This window comes from Myxine glutinosa, chromosome 3, assembly GCF_964187855.1.
Source record: "Myxine glutinosa chromosome 3, kmMyxGlut1.1, whole genome shotgun sequence".
Taxonomy (NCBI): Eukaryota; Metazoa; Chordata; class Myxini; order Myxiniformes; family Myxinidae; genus Myxine; species Myxine glutinosa.
In genome coordinates this window covers 178,145,065-178,169,735 of record NC_136263.1, presented here as the reverse complement: position 1 = coordinate 178,169,735, position 24,671 = coordinate 178,145,065, and the positions used below count along the sequence as shown (strand labels likewise).

Sequence of the window (24,671 nt, the reverse complement as noted above, 5' to 3'; positions counted from 1 at the left end):
TCGTGTCCGTCCGTCCGTGTGTGTGTGTTCGTGAACAAGATATCTGGAAAAGTTCTGAACTGATTTGGATGAAAGTTGGTGGGATGATTGCCCTTGAGATAAGGAAGAATTGATTAGTTTTTGGTGAAGCTCAGGATATTATTCCAGATCCATGAATTTTTTGAAGGATTTTTTACCATTGGAAGATAGGGCTCATTTTTTTTTCACATTATCTTCTATATATTCTATATTTAACATTGTGATATGAAAATAGTTTTCATATTTGTTGTAAATGTAGTTTAAACTCGTGGTTATGCGTTAGAGCGGTGTATTATTTTTAGCAGCGTCGTCTTCAATGTTCATTTTTTTTTCTTTCTAATAAACATATTCTGTCATTTTAAAACCACCAAAGTGTGCATTAGGTTTCCCCATTTCATAAAATGTATCGTTTGATACATATAATGCTTTAAAACTGTTTTTTTTCTTTGTTTTTTTTTAACCTCAGAAGAGATATCAACATTTACCTCAGCGAATCAATCGCGGTGTCAGTATTTGATGAGCTTATAAAGACTTAGGTGACTTATAAGTGTGACCAGCATGTGCACGGGATTCTTCCCAGAAGAATGAGTGGTCGCATTAGCTTGTACGACTTAAAATGAGCGAGTTTTGTTTTCACGTTTGGGCCAGTTTTACATGTTGTATCCCTAAGGAATGAAACGAACGTTTTTTCTGGCTTACAATTTTATTTGAGGTCACACATGCCTCAAAATACACTCACTTATATAGAATTGAACGCTGAATCCGAAAATGTAAGTGAAATTGCCTTTTTTTTTAATTTAAACATTATCTTCTATATATTCTAAATATATATGTATCTGTGCAGTGTCTGCCTTGTCTTGTGTTGTCTTGTCTTGTCACTTAACTACTCCCTCAAACTTTTGTGAAATCGTACTATTCCAACTTGACCCACGGCGGGAGTATGCACTCTACTGAGTGGCGTTCTAGTTGCCTCTAATTATTCCTTTGTTCCTTATGACATATGCAGCACACACAACTAGTAAGAAATCACGCATTTAAACACCCTAATTAAAAACCACAGGAAACTATGCATGAAGCACTACCGCTGATTACCCCGACTTGGTAAGAGGACACAGGACGGGCAGGCCGAGAGCCGCGCCTAAAGGGGCAGTGATTGGTCCAGGGTTTGATTGACAGAAAGGATTAGTAAAAAGGGATTAGCTGATTGGTGAAGCAGGACAGATGACGTCAGAGCCACGGGTACAAAATAGTTGGAGCGGCGGACATCTCTCCCTTCTCGTTCTGGATGCCATAGCTGACGGTTGGGTGCCGACATCTTCTAGCCCTTTTCCGATTTTGGACCAGGTCGCAAACGGCCGTGTGGCGAGATCTTGCTGGTGGTCGTGAGGAAGAGCTGCAGTTGTCCAAGCAACAACAATGACAGGGACAGGCGCTGCCTGCTCACTGCAGCGCAACGAGGGTGGAGTGAGCGGACGCGCAGTGAGGCCGAGCAGCGCGCGAACGAACGCACTTTCCCGCAAAAGACAGACGATATTTGGCGATTCCTGGTGAGACACACCAGCCGAGTTGAGCTAAGTCCCCACAATAATTCGCACACATTTATTTTCGTTCTTTTATATTTCCCTTTGTCTGTGTACAGGTCTGTGTGGAGGGTCCCTCAATTTAGGATTTTAGTTTTATCGTGCTTTCTTTGTTACCGACATGTTCTTTAATAAGCCTGTTTATTTTTGTACATTTTAAACTTGTAATAAAAGTTGTGGATGAGTTAAGACTAAACTTGGTGGACGAGTTGGTTATGTGACAAGAACAGCCGATTATATTTTGGTTCAGGTACGAATCCAGATCTGGCCTATCATTGGGATACAAAACAAACTGTTCAGCCTTGTGGAGGTGTGTGCTTTATCGAGTGCCGTTCTAGTTCGGTGAGAGCATTGCATTGTTTGGTGACAAACTTCCTTTTTTAGATGATAAAAGAAACACAAGTTCCACACCTTCACGGGCGAGCTGGTAGACTTCGTAGCGCATACTCCGGTAGTAGAAATTATCATCTAGAATAATAGCCAACCTATGTGGAGACTGCTCTGGGAAGGTTATGGGCATTTGTGCATTAGCTGACGAGGCTTTTATGCTGGACCATGGTGGGTCACGCAGATGATGTTGCTGCAGCTGCCTCAGAAACAATGTCCAAACCTCTGCAGGCACATTGGCTGGAATGTCGTCCTGTGTGGAGCAACCATGGAGAAGCCAGTGCTTAAGGCAGTCCAACACACTCTGCCTGTAGTACTTCCAATGGGTCTGCAAAGCAAAGAGCGTAAAGACAGTGTTTTCTCATTAATATGTCAACTACAACAAAGGTGCAACTGCACAGGGTATGGATAGCATGCTCAACAGCAATCTCCCAAGGGGAAAAAAAGATATCTGACTGCAGACTAACATCCTGTTGCTGCACGGGCATGGTTCTTCTGACGTTAGACTTTGCTTCATAAACACGTTTTGCAATATAAAGATCCATTTCGTATCTTCTCAATCAAAGCATTGTGTGGTCCTTTGGGAATCACTTTTTGGCTCCGTCCTTTGGTTTTTAAAATATCTAAAAATGTCTGGGATTTTGCCATTTAAAATTTGGGATACTTTTTTTTAACCTTGTTTGTTTAAACGGTTAAGCCATTTTTGTACATTTTCTTGAGGTGATAAAATGAGTTTATGTAATGTTTGGACCAGGACAGTTTGGTACAGGTCTGTACTACTCCATCATGGCGTAATGGACATGTTCAAATATCACGCATCAACTTCCTGTCCAACCTCGCAGTGAGAGTCCAGTGTCATGCTGTCCATGAATCAGTGTCTATTCTGAGTGTGTACCATTAGACTATGTACTACCTTTGTTTAATTGTCTTCTTTACAATGCCGAAACAAAAGTGTAAATTCACTGCAGAACTAAAGACAAATGTGTTTTCAAAGTGGTCGAGAAGAATGGGAAGCCGAATGCTTGTATGTATGTCGAGATGGAACGTACATCTCTGTGGCAAATAAAGGTGCTATTGATTTAGTCTCATGTGGACTCGGACAAGCACAATATTAACAGTAATAATTCAGTATGTTGACTGGAACAACGGAGGTTTGCAGTCAAAATTAATCGAGGTTCGAATAAGGACTGGTGGAAGGAAAGGACTCGCCATATGCAGAGGTACGTTGAAATTTGACTAAATACATTGCCTTCAGAAAGTTTTCACGCCCCTTGACTTTTTTCACATTTTGTTGTGTCGCAGCCTGAATTTACGAGTAAAATGGATTGAATAGAGATTTTGTTTTTTTGTCGCTGATCTACACATAATACCCTGAAATGTCAACAGGTATTTTTTATAGCATTTTTTTTACAAAATAATTAAAAATGAAAAGCTGAAATGTCTTGAGTCAATAAGTATTCAACCCCTTTGCTATGACATTCCAAAATGAGTTCAGGTGTATCTAATTTCCTTGAGATGTCTCTTCAACTTGATTGGAGTCCACCTGTGGCCAACACAAGATTTAGAAAGAAACAAACCTTTCTATACAAGGTCCCACAGTTGACATTCAATGTCAGAGCAGAAAATCGACCACAAAATCCAAGCAACTGTCCGTAGAACTCCAAGATAGAATTGTGAGGATGTATAGATCTGGGCAAGGGTATAAAACAATTTATAGAATGGTGAAAGTTCCCAACAGCACAGTGAGCTCCATGATTAGTAAATGGAAAGAATATGGAACTACCAGACTCTTCCAAGAGTTGGCCAACATATCAAACTGAGCAACCGGGCAAGAAGGACCTTGGTTAGGGAGGTGACCAAGAACCCAATGACCACTGAGAGAACTACAGAGTTCCTAGGCTGAGATGGGAGAACCTGCCAGAAGCACAACAGTATCTGCAGCATTTCACAAATCTAGGCTTCATGGGAGATTGGCCAGACAGACACCACCCCTGAGAAAAAGCCACATGACGGCAGCACGCCTGGAGTTTGCAAAAAGGCACGTAAAAGACAGAGCACGAAGGAAGATATATTGTGGTCTGATGAGATGGAAATTGAACTCTTTGGCCTGAATGCAAAGCGCTACGTCTGGCAGAAAACAAGCACAGCTCATCAGCCATCTAACACCGTCCCCACTGTGAAGCATGGTGGTGGCAGCATCTTGGAAGGATAGAGGGAACAATCAATGGAGCCAAATGCAGGTAAATCCTTGAGGAGAACCTGCTTCAGAGTGCAAAAGACCTTAGACTGTGGAAAGATTTACGTTCAAACACAACAGGCCAATGACCCCAAGCATACATCCAAAGCAACACTGAATGGCTTCAGAACAAGAATGTGAAAGTCCTTGAGTGGCCCAACCAAAGCCCAGACTTGAATCCCATTAATAATCTGTGGAAAGACTTGAAGATCGCTGTTCACCAACGCTCCCCATCCAACTTGACAGAGCTTGAGCAAATCTGCAAGGAAGCTTGGGAGAAACTCCCCAAATCCAGATGTGCAAAGCTGATACAGACATACCCAGGAAGACTCGAAGCTGTAATCGCTGCGAAATGTGCTTCTACAAAGTATTGACTCAGAGGCCTGAAGACCTATGTAAATTAGATATTTCTGTATTTCATTTTCAATAAATTTGTAAGAATTTCTAAAAACATGTTTTTACTTTGTCATTATGTAGTATTTGGTGTAGATCGGCGACAAGAAAGGTTATGGGCATTTGTGCATTAGACAGTCAATTAAACAGTCTCAAGGGGTGTGAATACTTTCTGAAGGCACTTTATAACATTGCTTTTTGAGGCCATAACATTCATCTTATTTAAATGGATAGTCAATGTAGACGACATGTAGCGCACAGTATATATAAACACATTAATACCACACAATTTGGTACATACCGATACAGATAGCATACATACACCCCCTCTTTTTACAGCGTAGCCCGTAGGGCAATGCCGTCGAGAACAGCATTTGTCTGTATACATGTATGTATCTAATGCATGTATGTATCTAATGCATTTAAGTATCTAATGCATATAAATATCTAATGCATGTATGCATGTATGTATCTAATGTATGTATGTATGTATCTCATGTATGTATGTATATAATGTATGTATGTATCTAATGTATGTATGTATTTAATGTATGTATGTATGTATCTAATGTATGTATCTAATGTATGTTTGTATCTAATGTATGTATGTATCTAATGTATGTATGTATCTAATGCATGGATGTATATAATGCATGGATGTATCTAATGCATGTATGTATCTAATGCATGTATGTATCTAATGCATGTATGTATCTAATGTATGTATGTATCTAATGTATGTATGTATCTAATGTATGTATGTATCTAATGTATGTATGTATCTAATGTATGTATGTATCTTATGTATGTATGTATCTAATGTATATGTATGTATGTATCTAATGTATATGTATATAATGTATATGTATGTATCTCATGTATATGTATGTATGTATCTAATGCATGTATGTATATAATGTATGTATGTATGTATCTAATGCATGTATGTATCTAATGTATATGTATGTATGTATCTAATGCATGTATGTATATAATGTATGTATGTATCTAATGCATGTATGTATCTCATGTATATGTATGTATGTATCTAATGCATGTATGTATATAATGTATGTATGTATGTATCTAATGCATGTATGTATCTAATGTATGTATCTAATGCATTTAAGTATCTAATGCATATAAATATCTAATGCATGTATGTATGTATGTATCTAATGTATGTATGTATGTATCTTATGTATATGTATATAATGTATGTATGTATGTATGTATCTAATGTATGTATGTATGTATGTATTTAATGTATGTATGTATGTATCTAATGTATGTTTGTATCTAATGTATATGTATCTAATGCATGGATGTATATAATGCATGTATGTATCTAATGCATGTATGTATCTAATGCATGTATGTATCTAATGCATGTATGTATCTAATGTATGTATGTATCTAATGTATGTATGTATCTAATGTATGTATGTATCTAATGTATGTATGTATCTAATGTATGTATGTATCTAATGTATGTATGTATGTATCTTATGTATGTATGTATCTTATGTATATGTATGTATGTATCTAATGTATATGTATATATGTATATAATGTATATATCTCATGTATATGTATGTATGTATCTTATGTATGTATCTTACGATAATTCACCAAATGTGTCTGTCTTTTCGAAGGTACCGTAAAAACTGCTGAAACGATCGCAAAGATATTTTGTGTGGGTAATCCTGGGATCCCCAGGAGTAAAATAGGCTATTTCGTTTTCCCAATTTCAGCTTTAGTCTCCAGCATTCTCAGGTTTGGACTCACACATAACATTCGCGTTTGCATGATGTTCATTGTGACGTCTTCTTACGTCGAGCAACGGTACCCGTCCTACGGGCGGGGCTTCAATTGGGAGGCCCAAATGAAAAGGCTAAATATCGGAAATTGAAGGCTTTTTTTCCTTTTAAACAATTTATATAAACATCCGTTAAATCTCGATCGGTGCAGTCGTTTGTGCGGCACCCGGGAAAACAACGTCATGCGGGAGTCAGCATCAGCAGGATGTGGCAGTGTGGGAGTCCACGTTTGCACCGATCGCTGCACCGTGTGCCGCACAAACGACTGCACCGATCGCTGCAATGTGTGCTGCACAAACGACTGCACCGATCGCTGCACCATGTGCCGCACAAACGACTGCACCGATCGCTGCACCATGTGCCGCACAAACGACTGCACCAATCGCTGCACAGCTGCATCAATCGGATGTGGCATGAAGGAGGATCTGCACTTCGGCATGAAGGAGGATCAAATCTAACAGATCGCTGTCTCCATCGATCTTGCCAAGGCCGTAACACCTATCGGCTCAAAATCCTTTTAACTGTTGATTTGGTACAGTTACACGTATCGGGAATTTGGTACACGTATCGGGAGTACATACGACATAGCGATTGTGAACACGATTATCGATCACGATTCACGATCACAGTGTATCGATCACGATTCACGATCACGATCATCACGATCATAGTGTATCGATCACGATTTGAAACACTATCTATATAATAATAGCGTAAGGACTCAACTTTGTTATCCCTTTTACGCCGCACCCAGTGACCCGATGCCCACGGCACTAATGGATTTACGATCTACGAACCGCGCTCTTTGTTTATCACGTACAGCCATACTCGAAAAATCTGAATTAGCCGACGTTGGGGCCCAAAAGCATCCGATTAACTGCCGATACGACGCCATCGTACGACGCCATCGTATTGGCGTCTGCTGGGCGAAGGCGAAGCAAGCCGTCCGCTGATTGGACAGGCGAAGGCGAAAGCAAGCCGTCCACTGAATGGACAATCCAGAGCATGCATTTGTGCCGGTGTCGGCGATCGTTGTTCATATACGCACTCTTCATTCTCATCTTTCTTCCTAACTCTTACTCGGACAAGCAAATCCCCTATGCCATCCATAATGGTACACTCTATCCATACACCACATCCTCCCTTCCGTGGATGTTCCACGGGTTTCGGCTAGTGGAATAATATTTACCGATATGAACAGTGATGGAGAAGATTGTCATGGGGACCGCAAGGCTAACCCCCGCTCTAGCAGGGAAAATGGCCTTAAAATGCATGTTGTTGTTGTTGTTGTTGATATGAACAGTGATGTGGCTTTTATTGAAATTCTCAAGATATTGTTTAGATTTTGATGATTTGCGTGTGATATGATTCAACGGATGTTTATATGAATCGTTTAAAATAAAAAAGCCTTCAATTTCTGATATTTTGCCATCGCCATATGCAGATTCGCCACGGACCCACGATCGATGTTTCTATACGTGAACGTACCCGTTTGTTTGCGAACGGGTACGTTTTTCATGGAAGTCCTTCACGAACTTGCTGTCCATGTCTGATGTGCGCTGAAGGTGCTGCAGGAATGTGGAATTTATTGGTTTCATGCTTTAGCATTCACCGTATCTGCATTGCCTGCTTGCTTCTGGCCTCCCACCCGTGTGTAGCACAGGTATTTCTCTAGTGTTAATAATGCATGTATGTATCTAATGTATGTATGTATGTATGTAGCTAATGCACGTATGTATCTAAATGTATATGTATGTATGTCCCTTCCACCGGCATGTTGTGGGTTTATTCCTTTTAAAATTTGCTTTCCCTGTAACTGTTGTTCCGATTGACACGAAATTTTCACAATAGGAGTGCCTCCTGTATATTTTTAAAACATAATTATGACGTAATAGGTCACGTGGTACGGGCACCATCTTGGAAACAGAAAAACTTTGCACCTCTATATCTCTGAAACCGTTCCATAGAAAAACATTGAAAGGTGGCTCATTGTAAAGTACTCCCCATGGGGAAGAACATGTTATTGATGTCATAGATGCCTTCATTATGACGTCATAAATAGACAAGTAGAACGCTTGATCCGGTGAGGATGAACTTCTTTTTTTTCTTTCTTTTTTTTCCTTAATTTATGGTAATCCTATTTCAAGGGAATGTTAATCCGGTTGCCCCATATTGGTGGGGGCACTGGATCGACATCTAAGACCAAGAGGTAGGAGGGTTCAAATCCAGGTGAAGGTATTATTCTAATCTCCAATTTGCTCACAAAAGTAGTTTATTACAGAAAGTCAATTGTCAAACTCACCTCAGGTGAGTTGCTATCAGCTATGTCACTCACGATTGCATTGTTGGTAAAGAAAAACCCAGCTGGCTCATTAACGACCTTCACCTGGTCTGACGTAGCTGTGATGCCAGTGCATTCATTCTGTATTTGTATGTTTCAGCACTCACGGTTTCCCCGGCATCTTGAGGTCGGAAAGCCACGGCCGGCAGCACCGAGTCGTACGACAGGAGCAGGAAGCGCGGGTCGGGCCGTGAGCGGAGCCGCGCGCACAGCGTGGACTTTCCGCTCGCGGGGAGACCGCACAGCACGCACAGCACGCGTGGCCCGACGATCATCGCTTTGACTTTGAAGTTTGAATCTCTCTCGTCCACACAACAAATCTCCAACGTGTTTCTCTATAAGCCTCTTCTTCTTCTTCTTTCGGAATTTATTTCTATTTTACTTTCCACTGCGTGAAGTGATTTGATAGATCACCGAAACGAATAGTGTGGAAATAAAAATAACGTTTTGTTCATTCTTTTTTTTTTACTACGCAAGGCTTACTGGGATCACGTGATAAACATCATCCGGGTCACGGAGATGTGATGCGAGGTTCTCGCGCTTCAAATCGGGTGCAGTTACTTCAACGATTTCAGCGTATTTATTTAAAAGCGGAGATGCATTATTTCGACTCATACCGTGCGGTACATGCGGCCTGTGGGGCGATTAGTGGGGAATGGGGAGGACATCTCACACTGAGCTCTATAATATGGAATAACTACCGGCCGATGAGAGTACGTTTGCTAATGACGCCACGCAGCCGCCATATTTGGACTCCAGCAAAACAAAAATTAGCAGGTTATTAAATAAACTGACTTATTTTATTTTTTATAGAACTTTTTCATGATATGAGTACCAAGAGCAGGTTTTAAAATATATGTATATTTTTTAATAGGGTTTTTTCATGTTGCGGTACCAAGATGGCGACCGCGGTGACTAGTTTTTTCAGCAAATCAGTGATTCGGTTATATTTAAATCGGTGACGTGTTAGTGCCCAAGAATACACAACTATGTTTGGCGAACTTAACTAGAGGTTCCGTGAAATGGGGTGAATAGGGACAGCAAGGTGAATAGGGACACAAACTGAAAAAAAGTTCCGAAACTTTTTTCGCTGAAAATTGATAACCATACTGATTTGTTGATATTTGGGTTGAAAGTGTTCTCTTGTTTAAAAAAAAAAAGCAACTTATAGTCCCTATTAACCCCATATATGGGTTAAATAGGAATAAATAGGATTTTTATGGCTGTCCTTATTCACCCCGTTTTAGGGGTGAATAGGGACAGTCACTAATACAAAAAATAATAATCAATAAACAATCCTGAGTTTCCAACTTATTGCTAAATTGATAGCTCAGATGGATGCACATAATACGCACCTGTGGCGGACACGAAAGCCCACTGGCGTGGTGACATCATTCCGCGCACCAAGTGGGCGGCGGCCACGCCCGAGGGGTAGGCGTGGCCTGAGGATATACACGGGGTGCGCAGCCCGGAGCGCGCTAGTGTTACAGCGAGCTCCTGAAATAAAGACGCTTATAAGTTACCGCTTGTCCGCTTCCTCCTTGCTCGCAAGCAGCGCGCGTAACGCCGCGCTTTACTGGTGACCCTCGACGTTGGATCTGCCGGAGCGATCCTTCCACACACGACGCCATTGCCAACAACGCAATGTCGATTAAACTTCCCGAATTTTGGGAGGCCCAGGCCGAAGTCTGGTTCGTCCAAGCCGAAGCCCAATTTCAGCTTCGGCGCCTCACCGGCGATGACACGCGCTACTGCCACGTTGTCGCCTCCCTCGGGCCCGGCACGGCTGCTCGAGTTGTGTCCGTCCTTCGCCACCCACCGGACGGCCACAAGTACGAGGCACTCAAGCGGCTACTCCTAGCCACGTTCGGCCTCATGGACGACGCACGGGCCGACCGCCTCCTGGATCTCCCCGAGCTCGGCGACACGCGCCCGTCGGTCCGAATGGACCATATGCTGTCACTGTTGGGCGACGAAGCCCCCGCTTCTCTATTCCGGGCGCTTTTCCGTCGCCAACTTCCGGCGCAGGTTCGCCTCACGTTGGCCGGGACCGTGCTAACGGAACCCTGAGCATTGGCAGCCGAGGCGGACAGGTACTTCGCGGCTTCGGACATGCGGGCGAGAGTCGGTGCGGCCGTCACGGACCTCGAGGCTGATGCTGCTGATGATGCTGATCCACAGCATCAGCTTACACAGCATACGCAGCATGCTGATACGCACCTCGTGACCGCCGCCACGCCCCGCCCACCGCCGCGGCGAAAACCACCACCACGGGGAAAACCGCCAACTCCACCGGCCTGGCAGAGCCAGCCGCACTCCTCCAGCTCCACCACCTGGTGCTGGTTCCACGCCAAGTTCGGCCACGAGGCTCGGCAGTTTCATCCGCCATGCTCCTTCAACAGGTCGGGAAACGCCCTGGCCGGCGCTCAATAGTGGCGATGAGCGCCGGCCGTTCAAGCAGCCTGCTGTTCATAACGGACACCTTATCCGGGCGCCGTTACCTGTGCGACACGGGAGCGCAGGTGAGTGTCGTTCCCGTCGGTACGTCAGACAAGCACGCCGCGGGCGGGGGCCCCGCGCTGCTTGCCGCGAACGGGACGCCCATCCGTACGTACGGAAAACGCTGCCTCTCTGCGGTTCGGAGGGCAGGTTTTCCGATGGACGTTCGTCACTGCCGACGTGCCCATGGCACTGCTTGGCGTGGACTTCCTGTGCGCTAATGGGCTCCTGGTCGACGTAAAGCACAGACGTCTTGTCCAGGCCGAGACGTTCAGCTCGCTCGCTTGTGCGCTGCCCAGCTCGTCGAGCAGCTCAACGAGCGGCTTGCCAAGCGGCTTGCCGAACGGTTCGGTTCCGGCCACGTTGATCTGTACGCTTCCGGCAGCGGACGAATTCACCCGCCTCCTCGCCGGCTTCCCGGCCCTCACGCGGCCCACCTTCTCGGCGGGGGCCGTCAAGCACGGGGTGGCCCATCACATCCCCACCGTCGGGCCACCGGTCTACGCCCGGGCACGCCGCCTCGAGCCGACGAAGCTGGCGGTGGCAAAAGCGGAGTTCGCTACCCTGGAGCGACTCGGCATCGTTCGGCGCTCGGAGAGTGCTTGGGCGTTGCTGCTGCACATCGTGCCGAAGCCCGGCAGGGGATGGCGACCGTGCGGGGACTATCGCCGTCTCAATGACGCCACCACTCCCGACCGCTACCCCGTCCCCCACATTCAGGACTTTTCCGCCCGTTTGGCGGGCATGTCCTTCTTCTCGAAGGTGGACCTCATACGCGGCTACCATCAGGTCCCCGTCAGGTCGGAGGACGTCCCGAAGACGGCGGTCATCACGCCATTCGGACTCTTCGAGTTCCTGCGGATGCCCTTCGGTCTGAAGAATGCGGCTCAGGCGTCCTGCGCGACTTGGATTTTGTCTACGTCTACCTGGACGATATCCTCGTCGCCAGCGCGTCCCGCGAAGAGCACCTACGCCACCTCCGCACGCTCTTCGAACGCCTGGGCCAGCATGGCCTGATTGTGAACCCCGCAAAGTGCCGGTTCGGCGTCGCCGTAGTCGATTTTCTGGGGCACCGTGTCACCAGGCACGGAGCCGTCCCCCTGCCGGCCAAGGTGGAGGCGGTGAAGGGGTTTCCGTGCCCCCGCATGATCAGAGGGCTGCAGGAGTTCCTGGGCATGATGAACTTTTACCATCGGTTCCTGCCCCGTATCGCCCAGCACCTGCGCCCCCTGCACGAAGCTCTCCGAGGTAAGCCGGGCAAAGGCGACGTTACCTGGACCGAGCAGATGGACACGGCGTTCAAGGGCGCGAAGCTCGCCTTGGCTAACGCCACCATGCTCGCGCACCCGGCGCCCGATGCACCGATCACCCTCACCACCGACGTCTCGGACTACGCGGTGGGCGCGGTGCACGAGCAATGGGTGCGTGGAGCTTGGCAACCGCTGGCGTTCTTTAGCCGGCAGCTTCGCCCGCCCGAACGCCGTTACAGTACCTTCGACCGCGAGTTGCTCGGGCTTCACTTGGCGGTCAGGCACTTCCGCCATCTGCTCGAGGGCCGTGCGTTCACGGCCTTCGTCGACCACAAGCCGCTGATCTTCGCGATGGGCAAGGTCACCGAGCCGTGGTCGGCCCGGCAGCAGCGTCACCTCTCGGCCGTGTCCGAGTACACGACGGACATCCGGCACGTCGCGGGGAAGGACAACCCGGTGGCGGATTGCCTTTCCCGGGCCGTCGCCCACGCAGTCCAACTCGGCATCGACTATGCCCGGATGGCAGCGGACCAGGCCGCTGACCCCGACGTCCAGGCCTTGTGGACCGCCGTCACAGGCCTCCGCGTCACCGAGGTGCCGTTCGACGGCGCGGGCGCGGCCCTCTTGTGCGACGTCTCCCTCGGGCGGCCTCGCCCCATCGTGCCCACGGGCTGGCAGCGCCAGGTGTTTGACGCCATCCACGGCCTGTCCCACCCGGGCGCGAGGGCCTCCCAAAGGTTGATCGCCGACAAGTTCGTCTGGCATGGCCTCCGGAAGGCCGTCTGCGGCTGGGCCAGGACGTGCCTCGCGTGCCAGCGCGCCAAGGTGCACCGGCACACCCAGGCCCCGTTGGCCCCGTTCACGGTGCCGGAACGCCGGTTTGACCACGTCCACGTGGACCTGGTGGGACCTCTGCCCCCCTCGCGGGGTTTCACCCACGTCCTCACCATGGTGGACCACACCACCCGGTGGCTGGAGGCCGTGCCCTTGGCGTCGACAACGGCGGCGGACGTCGCGCAGGCTTTCATCGCCACCTGGGTCGCCCGGTTCGGCGCCCCCTCAGACATCTCGTCCGACCGCGGCCCCCAGTTCACCTCGGAGCTCTGGGGGGCGGTCGCGCAGGGGCTCGGGGTCCGGCTGCACCGAACCACGGCCTACCACCCCCAGGCTAACGGCCTGTGTGAGCGATTTCACCGCTCATTGAAGGCCGCGCTCCGGGCCACCCTCCGCGACGGCGGCTGGGTCGACAGGCTCCCCTGGGTCCTGCTGGCCACGGCACCATGGTCCACGGTGCACAGCAGCGCTCCGCTCTGCAAGAGACCGCCCAGAGGTTCGCCCCGGTGCCAACGGCATGCCACGGGCACACGCCGACGCACGTCGCCCCGGAGCTTCGCACGGCGGAGTACGTCTTCGTCCGCCACGATGCCCACCGGACACCACTGCGGCCCCCGTACGACGGGCCTTTCCGTGTGCTGGAGACCGGGGCGAAGCACTTCACCCTGGACATCGGCGGTACTCCTGACCGCGTTTCTGTAGACCGCCTCAAGCCGGCCCACCTCGACGTGGACCATCCACCGCCAGTGGCCTGACCCCCGCGTCGGGGCCGCCCCCCTGCGGGCGGACCCCCAGCCCCGCCGCCACGCCGCCCCCCGGTCCTGCACCCATCCCAGGGGCAGCCAGGGGCATCCCACCTGGCATCCCTGCACCCCGGACGCCGCCGATCGCCAGGGGGCGCTTCGGCCGGGTCATCCGTTTGCCCCGCAAACTGGCCCTCCAGGTGCGTGGGAATTCTGGGGGGGCGCGTGTGGCGGACACGAAAGCCCACTGGCGTGGTGACATCATTCCACGCACCAAGTGGGCGGCGGCCACGCCCGAGGGGTAGGCGTGGCCTGAGGATATACACGGGGCGCGCAGCCCGGAGCGCGCTAGTGTTACAGTGAGCTCCTGAAATAAAGACGCTTATAAGTTACCGCTTGTCCGCTTCCTCCTTGCTCGCAAGCAGCGCGTGTAACGCCGCGCTTTACACCCATAATATAAACCATGGTGCCAATGAAAAAAAACATAGGATAAAAAGTTTCTCCAAACTGTCCCTATTTCTTGATTTTTATTTTTTTGTATTAGTGACTGTCCCTATTCACCCGTAAAATGGGGTCAATAGGGACAGCCATAAAAATCCTATTTATTCCTATTTAACCCATATATGGGGTTAATAGGGACTATAAGTTGCTTTTTAAAAAAACAAGAGAACACTTTCAACCCAAATATCAACAAATCAGTATGGTTATCAATTTTCAGCGAAAAAAGTTTCCGAACTTTTTTCAGTTTGTGTCCCTATTCACCTTGCTGTCCCTATTCACCCCCATTTCACGGTTCCATGTTGTTATCCAACTGCACGCATGCGGTGTCGCGTTAATTACGTACTATTTATGGAACGTACCTTTGAAACCTTTACATCCCTTAGACTTAGAGGCTTAGACCATGGGGTCCCAATCAGTGGGCCACAGCATGTTTTCCAGGTGGGCCACAGAGACTGCCCAATATTTGCCCAAATAATATAACCTTTTCACGCACAAGGCCGAAAACAAGAGTTCAATTCTGTGTGTGTTGGTGGTGGCCAGTGGTAGCCACCCACTATTCCCTGCATATTTTTTTAGTCTTGTTTTTTTATATTTTTCCTTTTTTTTTTTTTTACCCCCCAGAGACCCTTCAATCTTTGCAGCCATCGAAGTTGAAGCTCCATTTGGAGAAGATTCATCCACATCATCAACATAAGGATGTGGACTTATTCAAGCGAATGGAAGAGAACGTGAAGCGCCAGCGCTTGGATCAAAGTGGAACATTATTTCAGCAAAACAAGCGTCTTGCGGAGGCTTCTTATGCCGTCAGCCTCCTCATTGCGCAACAGAAGAAACCTCACACAGTCGGAGAGACTCTGATCAAGCCATGTGCTCTGAAGATGGCGAGGATTCTGCTTGGAGAAGAAGCTGAAAAAAAGTTCAACAAAATTTCTCTGTGAAATAATATGGTTCAAAGGAGGATCGCTGACTTGTCTAGCGACATAAAGGAACAGGTGATTGCTGAAATCAAAGTCGCTGCATTTGGATTGTTCTCCAATTCAGTTGGATGAATCCACAGATGTTTCATCCTGTTCCCAGCTTCTTGCCTTCGTTCGGTATGTGAAGGGTGATTCCATCAAGTAAGAATTCTTATTCTGCCGTTCTCACGAAAGAAATACCTGAGCTGTGGATGTGATGGAAAAAGTAACAGAGTTATTTGACCATGAGGAACTGAACTGGCACAATCTCTGTAGAGTGTGCACCGATGGCGCCCCAGCTATGCTCGGAGCAAAAAAGTGGCTTCCAAGTGCATGTTCGAAATCTATCTCCAGGCATCATTTCTGTTCATTGTCTGATTCATCGGCAAGCTCTTGCTTCAAAAACCTTTCCATCTCATCTTCAGGGTGTTCTTGAACAAGTCATCAAAATTGTGAACGACGTGAAAAGCAGTGCTTTGAATTCCCGACTGTTCAAGCAATTGTACACAGAAATGGATTCAGAGCCTAAGAACCTGCTTTACTACACCAAGGTGCATTGGCTATCAAAAGGAAATGTTGTGGCACGAGTGTTTGAACTCCGAGAAGAGGTGCAGAGTTTGTTTTTTTGTTTTTTTAAAAATACATATTCGAGGCTCGTGAAAGAGCTAACATTTATCACACAAACAAATCAAACAGACAAACAAACAAAGTACATAAAAAGGGGAGCGGTAGACAAGATGGGGAGAGAAGGGGAAGCACATAAACACAACATTTGAGAGCAGGGACATCGGGAATGTGTGGGAGGGAGAGGGCTTGGGGGGAGGCGGCGTGGGAAGGGGGGGGGGGGTGAGAAGTATAAACACAAGGACACCAAGGACGTCCAGGAAAGAAGTTGGTATTTAAAAAAAGTGGATTTGGGGTGAAATTAGCGGGGGTAGAAAAGATCAAGGTTTTGGATGGGGGAGGATAAGAGATGGTGGTGAACAGCTGTTTTAAAGACCTGGAGGGAGGAGTGGGATTGAAGAGAGTGAGGGAGTTTGTTCCAGAGGCGGGAGAAAAGAGGAATGAAGGAGTGAAGGTGAGCAGAGAGTCTTGATTTTGGCAGTTTAACCATAAGAGGGTTGCAGGCAGATCTTGTGTGACCTGCAGGAATATTTGGAGGACAGAGCCCAGAGAGAGCTGGAGGAGCAAGGCCGGAGAGGAGTTGGTAGAAGACAGAAAGACCACCAACCTGCCTGCGGTGAGTAACTGAAAGGCCCTCGGAGGTAGCTTCATCATGGGAGATTCCAATGATTCTGAACGCTTTCGTTTCAACAGCGTGAAGACGAGCTAGGTGTGAGGCAGGAGCACCAGCCCAGAGAGGAGAGCAGTATTCCATTGAGCTGCGGATGAAAGCCTTGTATGTGGTGAGGAGCTCAGGTGTGCCAAGGAAGGACTTCGAAAGACGGAGGATGCCCAGTCGGCGACTGGCTTTGGAGGCCAGATTTGAAATGTGGTTTTCCCAGGAAAGATCATGGCAGATAGTGAGACCCAAAAGCTTGAGTGACAGAACTTCTTGGAGAGGATTATTCAGAAAGTGGATGGGAGGGTTGTCCAGTCGGTCTTTTCGGAGAGACATCGTAAGAGTGTGGGATTTGTCAGGATTGAAAGACATGTTCCACTTGTTTGCCCAGTGTGTGATTTTGTCCAGGTCTGCAGAGAGTGAGGAGGCTGCAGCATGCCGATCTGAGGGATGAGGAATGGTGTGGCAGAGAGTGGAGTCATCAGCAAAGAGATAGAGAGGATTTTCAAGAAAGTGAGAGAGATCATTGATGAAGACCAGAAAAAGCACAGGGCCCAAAACACTGGCTTGGGGAACTCCAGCCTGAACAGCAAGAGGAGATGAGAGAAACCCATTCAGGGCCACACGTTGACTACGACTAGAGAGGAAGTCTGCCAGCCATGCGTGGAGATTTCCATGGATACCAAAGGAGGAGAGTTTGGTGAGCAGAGCTGGGTGCCAGACCGTATCGAAGGCACGTGATATGTCGAGGCAGACAGCTCTAATTTCCTGTTTGGCATTGAGGACCTCCATCCTTTGTTGAGACAGCAGAAGCAGCATGTCCAGAGTAGAGTGACTTGGTCTGAAACCAAATTGATGATCAGAGCCATTGGATAAGAGGAAAGATTTCATATCCGAAGCAATGATGGATTCCATGACTTTGCTGATAATTGGGAGAAGGCTGATTGGTCTGTAGTTGCTAGGATCTGTTTTTGCACCTTTTTTGTGTAAAGCGGTGATGTTGGCTGATTTCCAAGCAGATGGCAGATGACCTTGAGCAAAAGAGAAGGTGAAGAGAACAGAGAGAGGGAGTGAAAGAGCGGAAGAACAGGATTTTAGGACCTGTGGGCTGATGCCATCAGGTCCAGTTGCAGAATCAGGGTCTGGGGTTGACAGAAACTTTTCCACCTTGTCAGGAGGAAAGGACACAGAGTCCAGGAGCAGCTGGGTACGACTGGGTACGGTGGGTACAGAGAGGGATGGGTTTGGGACACAAGATTTAGAGGCAAGCACAGAGTTGAGGCATTCAGCTTTTTCACGTGCGGAGTCAGCTGTGTAGCCGTTTGAGGTAAGGGAGGGGATGGAGGGGGAACAAACACCAGAAACAGATTTGACCAGACGCCACCAGGATTTGGAAGAGGGAGACAGATGAGAGAGTTCGGTCTTGAGAACGGAGAGATATTGTTTCCTGGCTCTCCTGAGGGTGGACACACACTTGTTTCGGGCATTGTGAAAGGAAATGAGATTTCCTTCCGTTGGATTTGCTTTCCAGGAGACGAAAGCAAGTTGTTTCTGTGCAACAGCCTCACCACAAGAATCCGTGTACCATGGATGGGAGGAAGGGTATGACAACTGAAGACGAGATGGGATAAATCTGTGCATGAGAGAGAGCAATTTACTTTGGAAATATTCCCAGGATGAGTTGATGTCAGAGGTGGTAGAGATGGGAGACCAGTCCAGATGATTGATGGCTGCTTGAAGACCGTGCCAGTTGGCCTGAGTGAAATGCCAGACTCGTCGACGCTGAGGAGGCTCCCTGAGAATGGTCAGAGAGAGGTCCACTTTAACAAGCACATGATCAGATGAGCCGATTGGAGCAGAAGAAGAGCAGCAGACATTTTCAGGGAAGTTAGTCATAACCAAGTCCAGAAGAGAAGATGCTCCGTTGACTGAGATCCGGGTCGGGAAATTGACAGATTGTGTCAATCCCAGTGAGTCGCAGAAGTCCTTTGCTGAGGAGCCATGGCTGGTGAGAGAGGTACCCACACCCAGCCAACTGGCATGGTGACAATTGAAATCACCACATATGAGGAAGAGAGAGTTGGGATGAGTACATAGAAGTTGGTCCATATTATCAGACAGCGAGATGTAGATGGAGTCATCACTGTTTGGTGGACGGTACAACACACATATGAACAAGAGGTGGGAGCGAAGGGGAAGGCGTAGCCAGAGGTATTCCTGGGGGTGAGGTGGAGAGAGGGCAGTGCAGGGCGAGTGAGAAAGAGAGTTTTTGATAAAGATAGCAACCCCACCTCCAGGACAAGGCTCAGGTCTATCATACCGGAGTAGGGAGTAATCCGGGAGAGATACTAAGGAATCAGAGGCATCATGAAGGAGGAAAGTTTCTGTTAAGCAGATCACGTCTGGTTTGTCAGAAGCAACCTGTATGGAGAGATCAGTTAAGTTTGAATGAAGGCCCCGGATATTTGAGGTCCATACCGTTAATGAAGAGCAAGGGGGAGCATCGGATACAGAACAGGGGGGAGGAGGGGTATGGTAAGATGTGGAAGAGGAGGAAGAGGTAGGGAGAGCTGTTGAAGGTGTGTCAGATATTTTAGAATAGCTCGGAGAAAGGGAAGGATGGGGCGGACAAAAGGTTTGATGGTGATTGGGTGAGACACAATGAGGTGTTGTTTGAGGAGGGGGAAGAGCGAGGCAGAAGGTTGGGGGAGATGGAGGTGAGAGTTGGAAGGGGGAAGAAGCGGGGAGGACGCTTTGAGGAGGAGGAGTGAGAGGGGGGAAATGGAGAAGAAATGAGGGTGGGGAGATTTGAAGGGGAGGGGTGAGGGGGAGTTTATGAGGGGAGGGGCAAGGGGGAGTTTATGAGGGGAGGGGTTAGGGGGGAGTTTAGGAGGGAAGGGGCAAGGGGGGAGATTTGAAAGGGATGGGAGATGGGGGAGATTTGGAGGGGAGGGGTGAGGGGGGAGTCTCGGAGGGGAGGGGCGAGGGGGAGTCTAGGAGGGGAGGGGTGTGGGGGGAGTTTAGGAGGGAAGGGGCAAGGGGGGAGATTTGAAAGGGATGGGTGATGGGGAGGATTTGGAGGGGAGGGGCAAGGGGGAAGGTTTGAAAGGGATGGGTGATGGGGAAGATTTGGGGGGTAGGGGTGATGGGGAAGATTTGGAGGGGAGGGGTGATGGGGAAGTTTTGGAGGGGAGGGGTGATGGGGAAGATTTGGAGGGGAGGGGTGAGATTGGATTTTGGAAAGTGTACGATTAATGGGAAACGTACATTTATTGCAAAATGAGTTTCTTGTGACCTTCGAGTCAAAAATACGTTTGAGGACGCTGGAGGGGGGATGGAGTGCAGGAGAGTTTAGGGAATGTATGAAAGAGGCACTGTAAGAGATGGATTTTTTTGGGGGGATGAATAGATTTGTTGAGCAAGTCGAAGGCAACCATTTAAAGAAGAAGAAGAAAAAATTGTTATAATATACGACAGACTACAGTACTTCAGGGGAAAGTTTAAACATTTTAAAGTTTAACAGTGAAAACTATCTGTGGAAATGGGGGAGAAACACGTGGTCGAAGAACGAACGAACGAATAAGAACAACGAATAAACGAATAAGAACAACGAATAAGAACAGAGAAGGAAATGTTTTTTTTTTTGTTTTTTTTAATTTTTTGGGGAGTTGAGATTTTAAACAAGGAAGTAGGCTGTGGGGTGAAAAGCCCGGGAAAAACAGAGAACAAAAGTTATTGGAGCACAATCGACAGACCGCTGAGAGAAAAACAAAGCCTCAAGGTAGGACACGGTACAAGGCCTCAAAAGACACGACACGAATTAACACGATTTTCTATACAGGTATGAAAGATTTACACCGATAATTTTCCTCGGGACGCACTGTAGGTACACACACCATAAAATAAATACAGTTTTGACGAAAATACAAATGGGACAATTACTTAACTTCGATAGCGTGGAGAGCGTGGAAAGCTGCGAAAAAACGTAACCTCGCCGGCAAGACCGGAAGCGGAGAGTTTCCTCCAGATGCAAGAAAGCACAAACTTGAAGCTTCCTTCCATGAAAAACTGTGGGTCTTTCGCCTCGCATACCTTGTGGATATGTTTGATCAACCGAACAGACTGAATCTAAAACCGCAAGGAAAGGGAACAACTATCATTCAGTTCATTGACACTCTCAGTGCATTTATACAAAAGCTTGAAAACTGGAAACGAAAGGCTGAGGAAGGGAACTTTACCATGTTCGAATCTCTTTCAGAAGTCACTATTAATGAGCCGTTTGATCCTGGCGTTGCAAAGGATGTTGTGACACACCTCAGCTGTCTCCGAGAAGAATTTCTGCAGTACTTTTCCAGAAACTGGGAGAGAAGGACTGGCACTCATGAGGAATCCTTTTCTTGTTAAAGTCAGTGACGTCCAGGATGACCTGCTAGATGAACTGATTGAATTTCAAAATGATTCTGGATACAGAGATGTCTTTGAATCTTCCTCTATGTCTGAGCTTTGGCCAAAAATGATGGGAAGCTACCCCAACATTGCAAAGGAATGCCTTCGGAAACACCTGCCCTTTGCAACAACCTATCTTTGTGAATCAGGCTTCTCAACGTTGGTGCAGCTGAAGACAAAGGCTCAGAACCGCCTTGAATGTGAGGCAGATCTTAGATGTGCGCTTTCTACAACAGAACCTAGGATTTGGAAACGTGCAGAAAATTCAGGAGAACATCTCTCATTAAAGTAGCTTTAGGACTTTTTTTTTCAATTGGCAGATACTGCAATGTTTTGTGTTTCAGCCCACAAGCAAAGCACCCTGGAGCTGAGTTTTCAAATATTTTTTATTTTCCTGGTTATTATTGCAATGTGTTAATAGAGTTTCATTTCTTAATTTAAAATAAATATTTGTTTTTTAATGGAAAAGCCTTGAAGTCTGAAGTGTTCATTTGCCTTTTCCATTGATTTTCTTGATGTTCTGTTCTAAAAATTTCTCGCAAGACCCTTTGTCACAAATAAATTTGCTTTACTTCATTCGCATTAATTCATTTCACAAAGAAATTGTTCAAATGAGAAATATTGTTCCATTAAATACTCTAAAAGTCTAAATTGAATTAAGTTGTGGTTCTTATTGACATTTCTTTGTTTCAAAAAATTGCTGTGATCCCCACTGGGCCATGACATGTCAGGTCAAAAGCCAGTTGGGCCACATAGCGAAAAAAGTTGGGAAACACTACCTTAGACCTTTAAGATATTTTACTCCTGATCCTTCAGACATTCAAACCCAATAGACCTTTTATTACAGATATTTGAATTTTGACCCTCAGACCCAAGACATTTTATACCCCTTCGACCTTTCATTTTAGACCCTCAAGACCGTTGAGACTTTTTTGTATACACATTCAAGGCTAGTGGATGAGGTAGTACAAGTACACTGAACAGTTCAGGATGCAACAGGACAAAAGGAACAGCAGAGGGGGGGGAAACACCAACAGCCAGAGACAGATGGGGGCAGGGGTGACACCAACAGCAGCAGAGAGAGACAGAGATTGGGGGGAGGGGGGGGGAGTGGGGGTGATACCAACAGCAGAGAGGGAGAGTTGGGAGGACACCAACAGCAGAGAGAGACAGTGATGTGGGGGGGGGGGGGGGAGTGGGGGGATACCAACAGCAGAGAGAGACAGTGATGGGGGGGGGGGGGGAGAGTGGGGGGATACCAACAGCAGAGAGAGACAGAGATGGGGGGGGGGAGAGTTGGGGGACACCAATGGCAGAGAGAGACGAAGGCCAAGACAGAGGGAGGTGGACAAACGATGGGGAAGGAGAGGATGCATGGGATGGACAATATGGATACAGAAGGAAACACTCAGGAGGGAAAACTGGAAATTTGGAATGAGGAGTGATTGGGGATGGGATGGGAGTTTAATAGGGGTAAAAAAGATAATTGTTTTGGATTGAGTACGATCTGACATGGTGGTGACCCAATGAAGACCTGGAGGGAAAGATGATTATTGAAGAGATTGTGGAAGTTGGTTCCACAGGTGGAAAAAGGGGGAAAGAATGAGTGGAGGTGAGCAGTGATCCTGGAGTTAGGTAGTTTCACCATAAAGGGGTTGATGGTGGACTGTGTTTGCTCTGCAGAAAACTGGGGTGGGGGACAAAGCACGGAAAGGGCAGAGGGTGCAAGCCCAGAAAAGAGGCAAAGAGACAGTAGACGACACAGGTCACCAGCCTGTCCGCAATGGTAAAATTATAGACCCATAGACAGCTTAATCGCAGGAAATTCCAATGATCTTGAAGGCCTTCATTTCCATGGCGTCAAGCTGAGCAAGGTGTGAGGCATGGGAGCCAGCCCAGAGGGGAGAGCAGTACTCCATCAAGCTGTGGATGAAGGCCTTTCAGGTGAATAGGAGCTCAGCTGTGTCAAGGAAGGACTTTGCTCGATGGGGAATGCAGCGGCTGGCTTTGGAGGCCAACTTTGAAATGTGGTTTGCACAAGAAAGACGATGGCTGACAGTGATTCCGAGACCCAGGAGTTTGAATGACTGAACATCATCAAGAGGATTGTTCAGAAAGTATATGGGGTTTTTTTTCCAGACGGTCCTTTCGGAGAGATATATGGTGAGAGTGTGAGATTTGTCAGGATTGAAAGACATGTTGCACATGTTTGACCAGCTTATTATTTTATCCAGGTCTGCAGAGAGTGAGGAGGCTGCAGACTGCCGCTCTGAGGGATGAGAGATGGTACGGCAGAGGGTGGAGTCATCAGCAAGGAGTTTCGAGTCGATTCCCCATTGAGCAAAGTCCAGAGTCAGAGAGATCATCGATGAAGATTAGAATGAGAACAACACTCTTCGACCGATATGCCTCCGCCCACATTATTACTTTATTATAATACTTGTACCAAGTTTGATTTAGATCACTTTAGCTGTTCTCAAGTTATAGTCCTATTGCAGACTGACCTTTGACGTCTTGACCCCAAATTCTAATAAGTTAATGTTTACATCATTATACAAACCTGTACCAAGTTTGAATTAGATCCCTTTAGCCGTTCTCAAGTTATAGACCTATTACAGACTTTGACCTTTGACCTCTTGCCCCAAAGATCTAATCAGATCATCTTTGCATCATTCTACATAAATGTACCAAATTTGGTCAGAATCCCATCACTGGTTCACAAGTTATCACAGTAACAGTATGTTTACCTAACATGACCTCTGACCTTTGACCTCATGACCCCAAAATCGAATCAGTTCATCTTTACCTCATTATACATGCCTGCACCAAGTTTGACTAAGATTCCTTTGGCCCTTCTCAAGTTATTGCGGCAACGAAAACCTATCACGGACGGACGGACGGACAGACGGACGGACAACCTGAAAACCTAATGCCTCTGTCGGCTTTGTCGGTGGACACTGCCTTGAGCATCTTCCACAAATTACTTGAGGGCTCTCTATCTTGTAATCACTGCAGGGCTTTGCTGTCTTGGGCACGCTGAACCTCATCGCTCTCCTGTCTGCATCTTGCACCGACGAGGTTTTGAGTGTGTTCGGAACCCCTCAAGACCTGATTGTGATATGTTTCCACCATCTAACTCCCCTTACTTTCCAGGCGTATTTGTAATAATTATGCACAAACACACTTAATTATTCAGTGTTTACAACTGTACTGCATTACTATTTACCAACCTGATCCCCATAGGGCCCCAAGGTGTGTTGGGATTTTGCTGCTCGGACGCCCGAACGACTTCAGACTTTGAAGAGGAAATCACATTCCCCAAAGTTATTCAGGTTTGAACCAGTTAATCTAACAGAGCAGAAGGATAGCTCAGACACTTGCAAAA

General features: G+C 47.3%; 1 protein-coding gene across 2 annotated transcripts in view; it reads right to left on the bottom strand.

Moving 5' to 3' along the window:
• The window catches only part of PSTK (phosphoseryl-tRNA kinase), a 33,206-nt gene extending 23,916 nt beyond the window's left edge, over positions 1-9,290 (bottom strand). The window contains exons 1-2 of one of the 2 annotated variants that reach the window (XM_068109795.2): positions 8,883-9,290; positions 2,010-2,313 (exon numbers count right to left, since the gene is read on the bottom strand). In XM_068109795.2, coding sequence (XP_067965896.2) covers positions 2,010-2,313; positions 8,883-9,050 — 472 coding nt within the window. In that variant the 5' untranslated portion in view covers positions 9,051-9,290. The remainder of the gene's footprint in view (positions 1-2,009; positions 2,314-8,882) is intronic. The other variant, XM_068109796.2, reaches the window with a different exon arrangement.
• Positions 9,291-24,671: the final 15,381 nt, after the last annotated feature.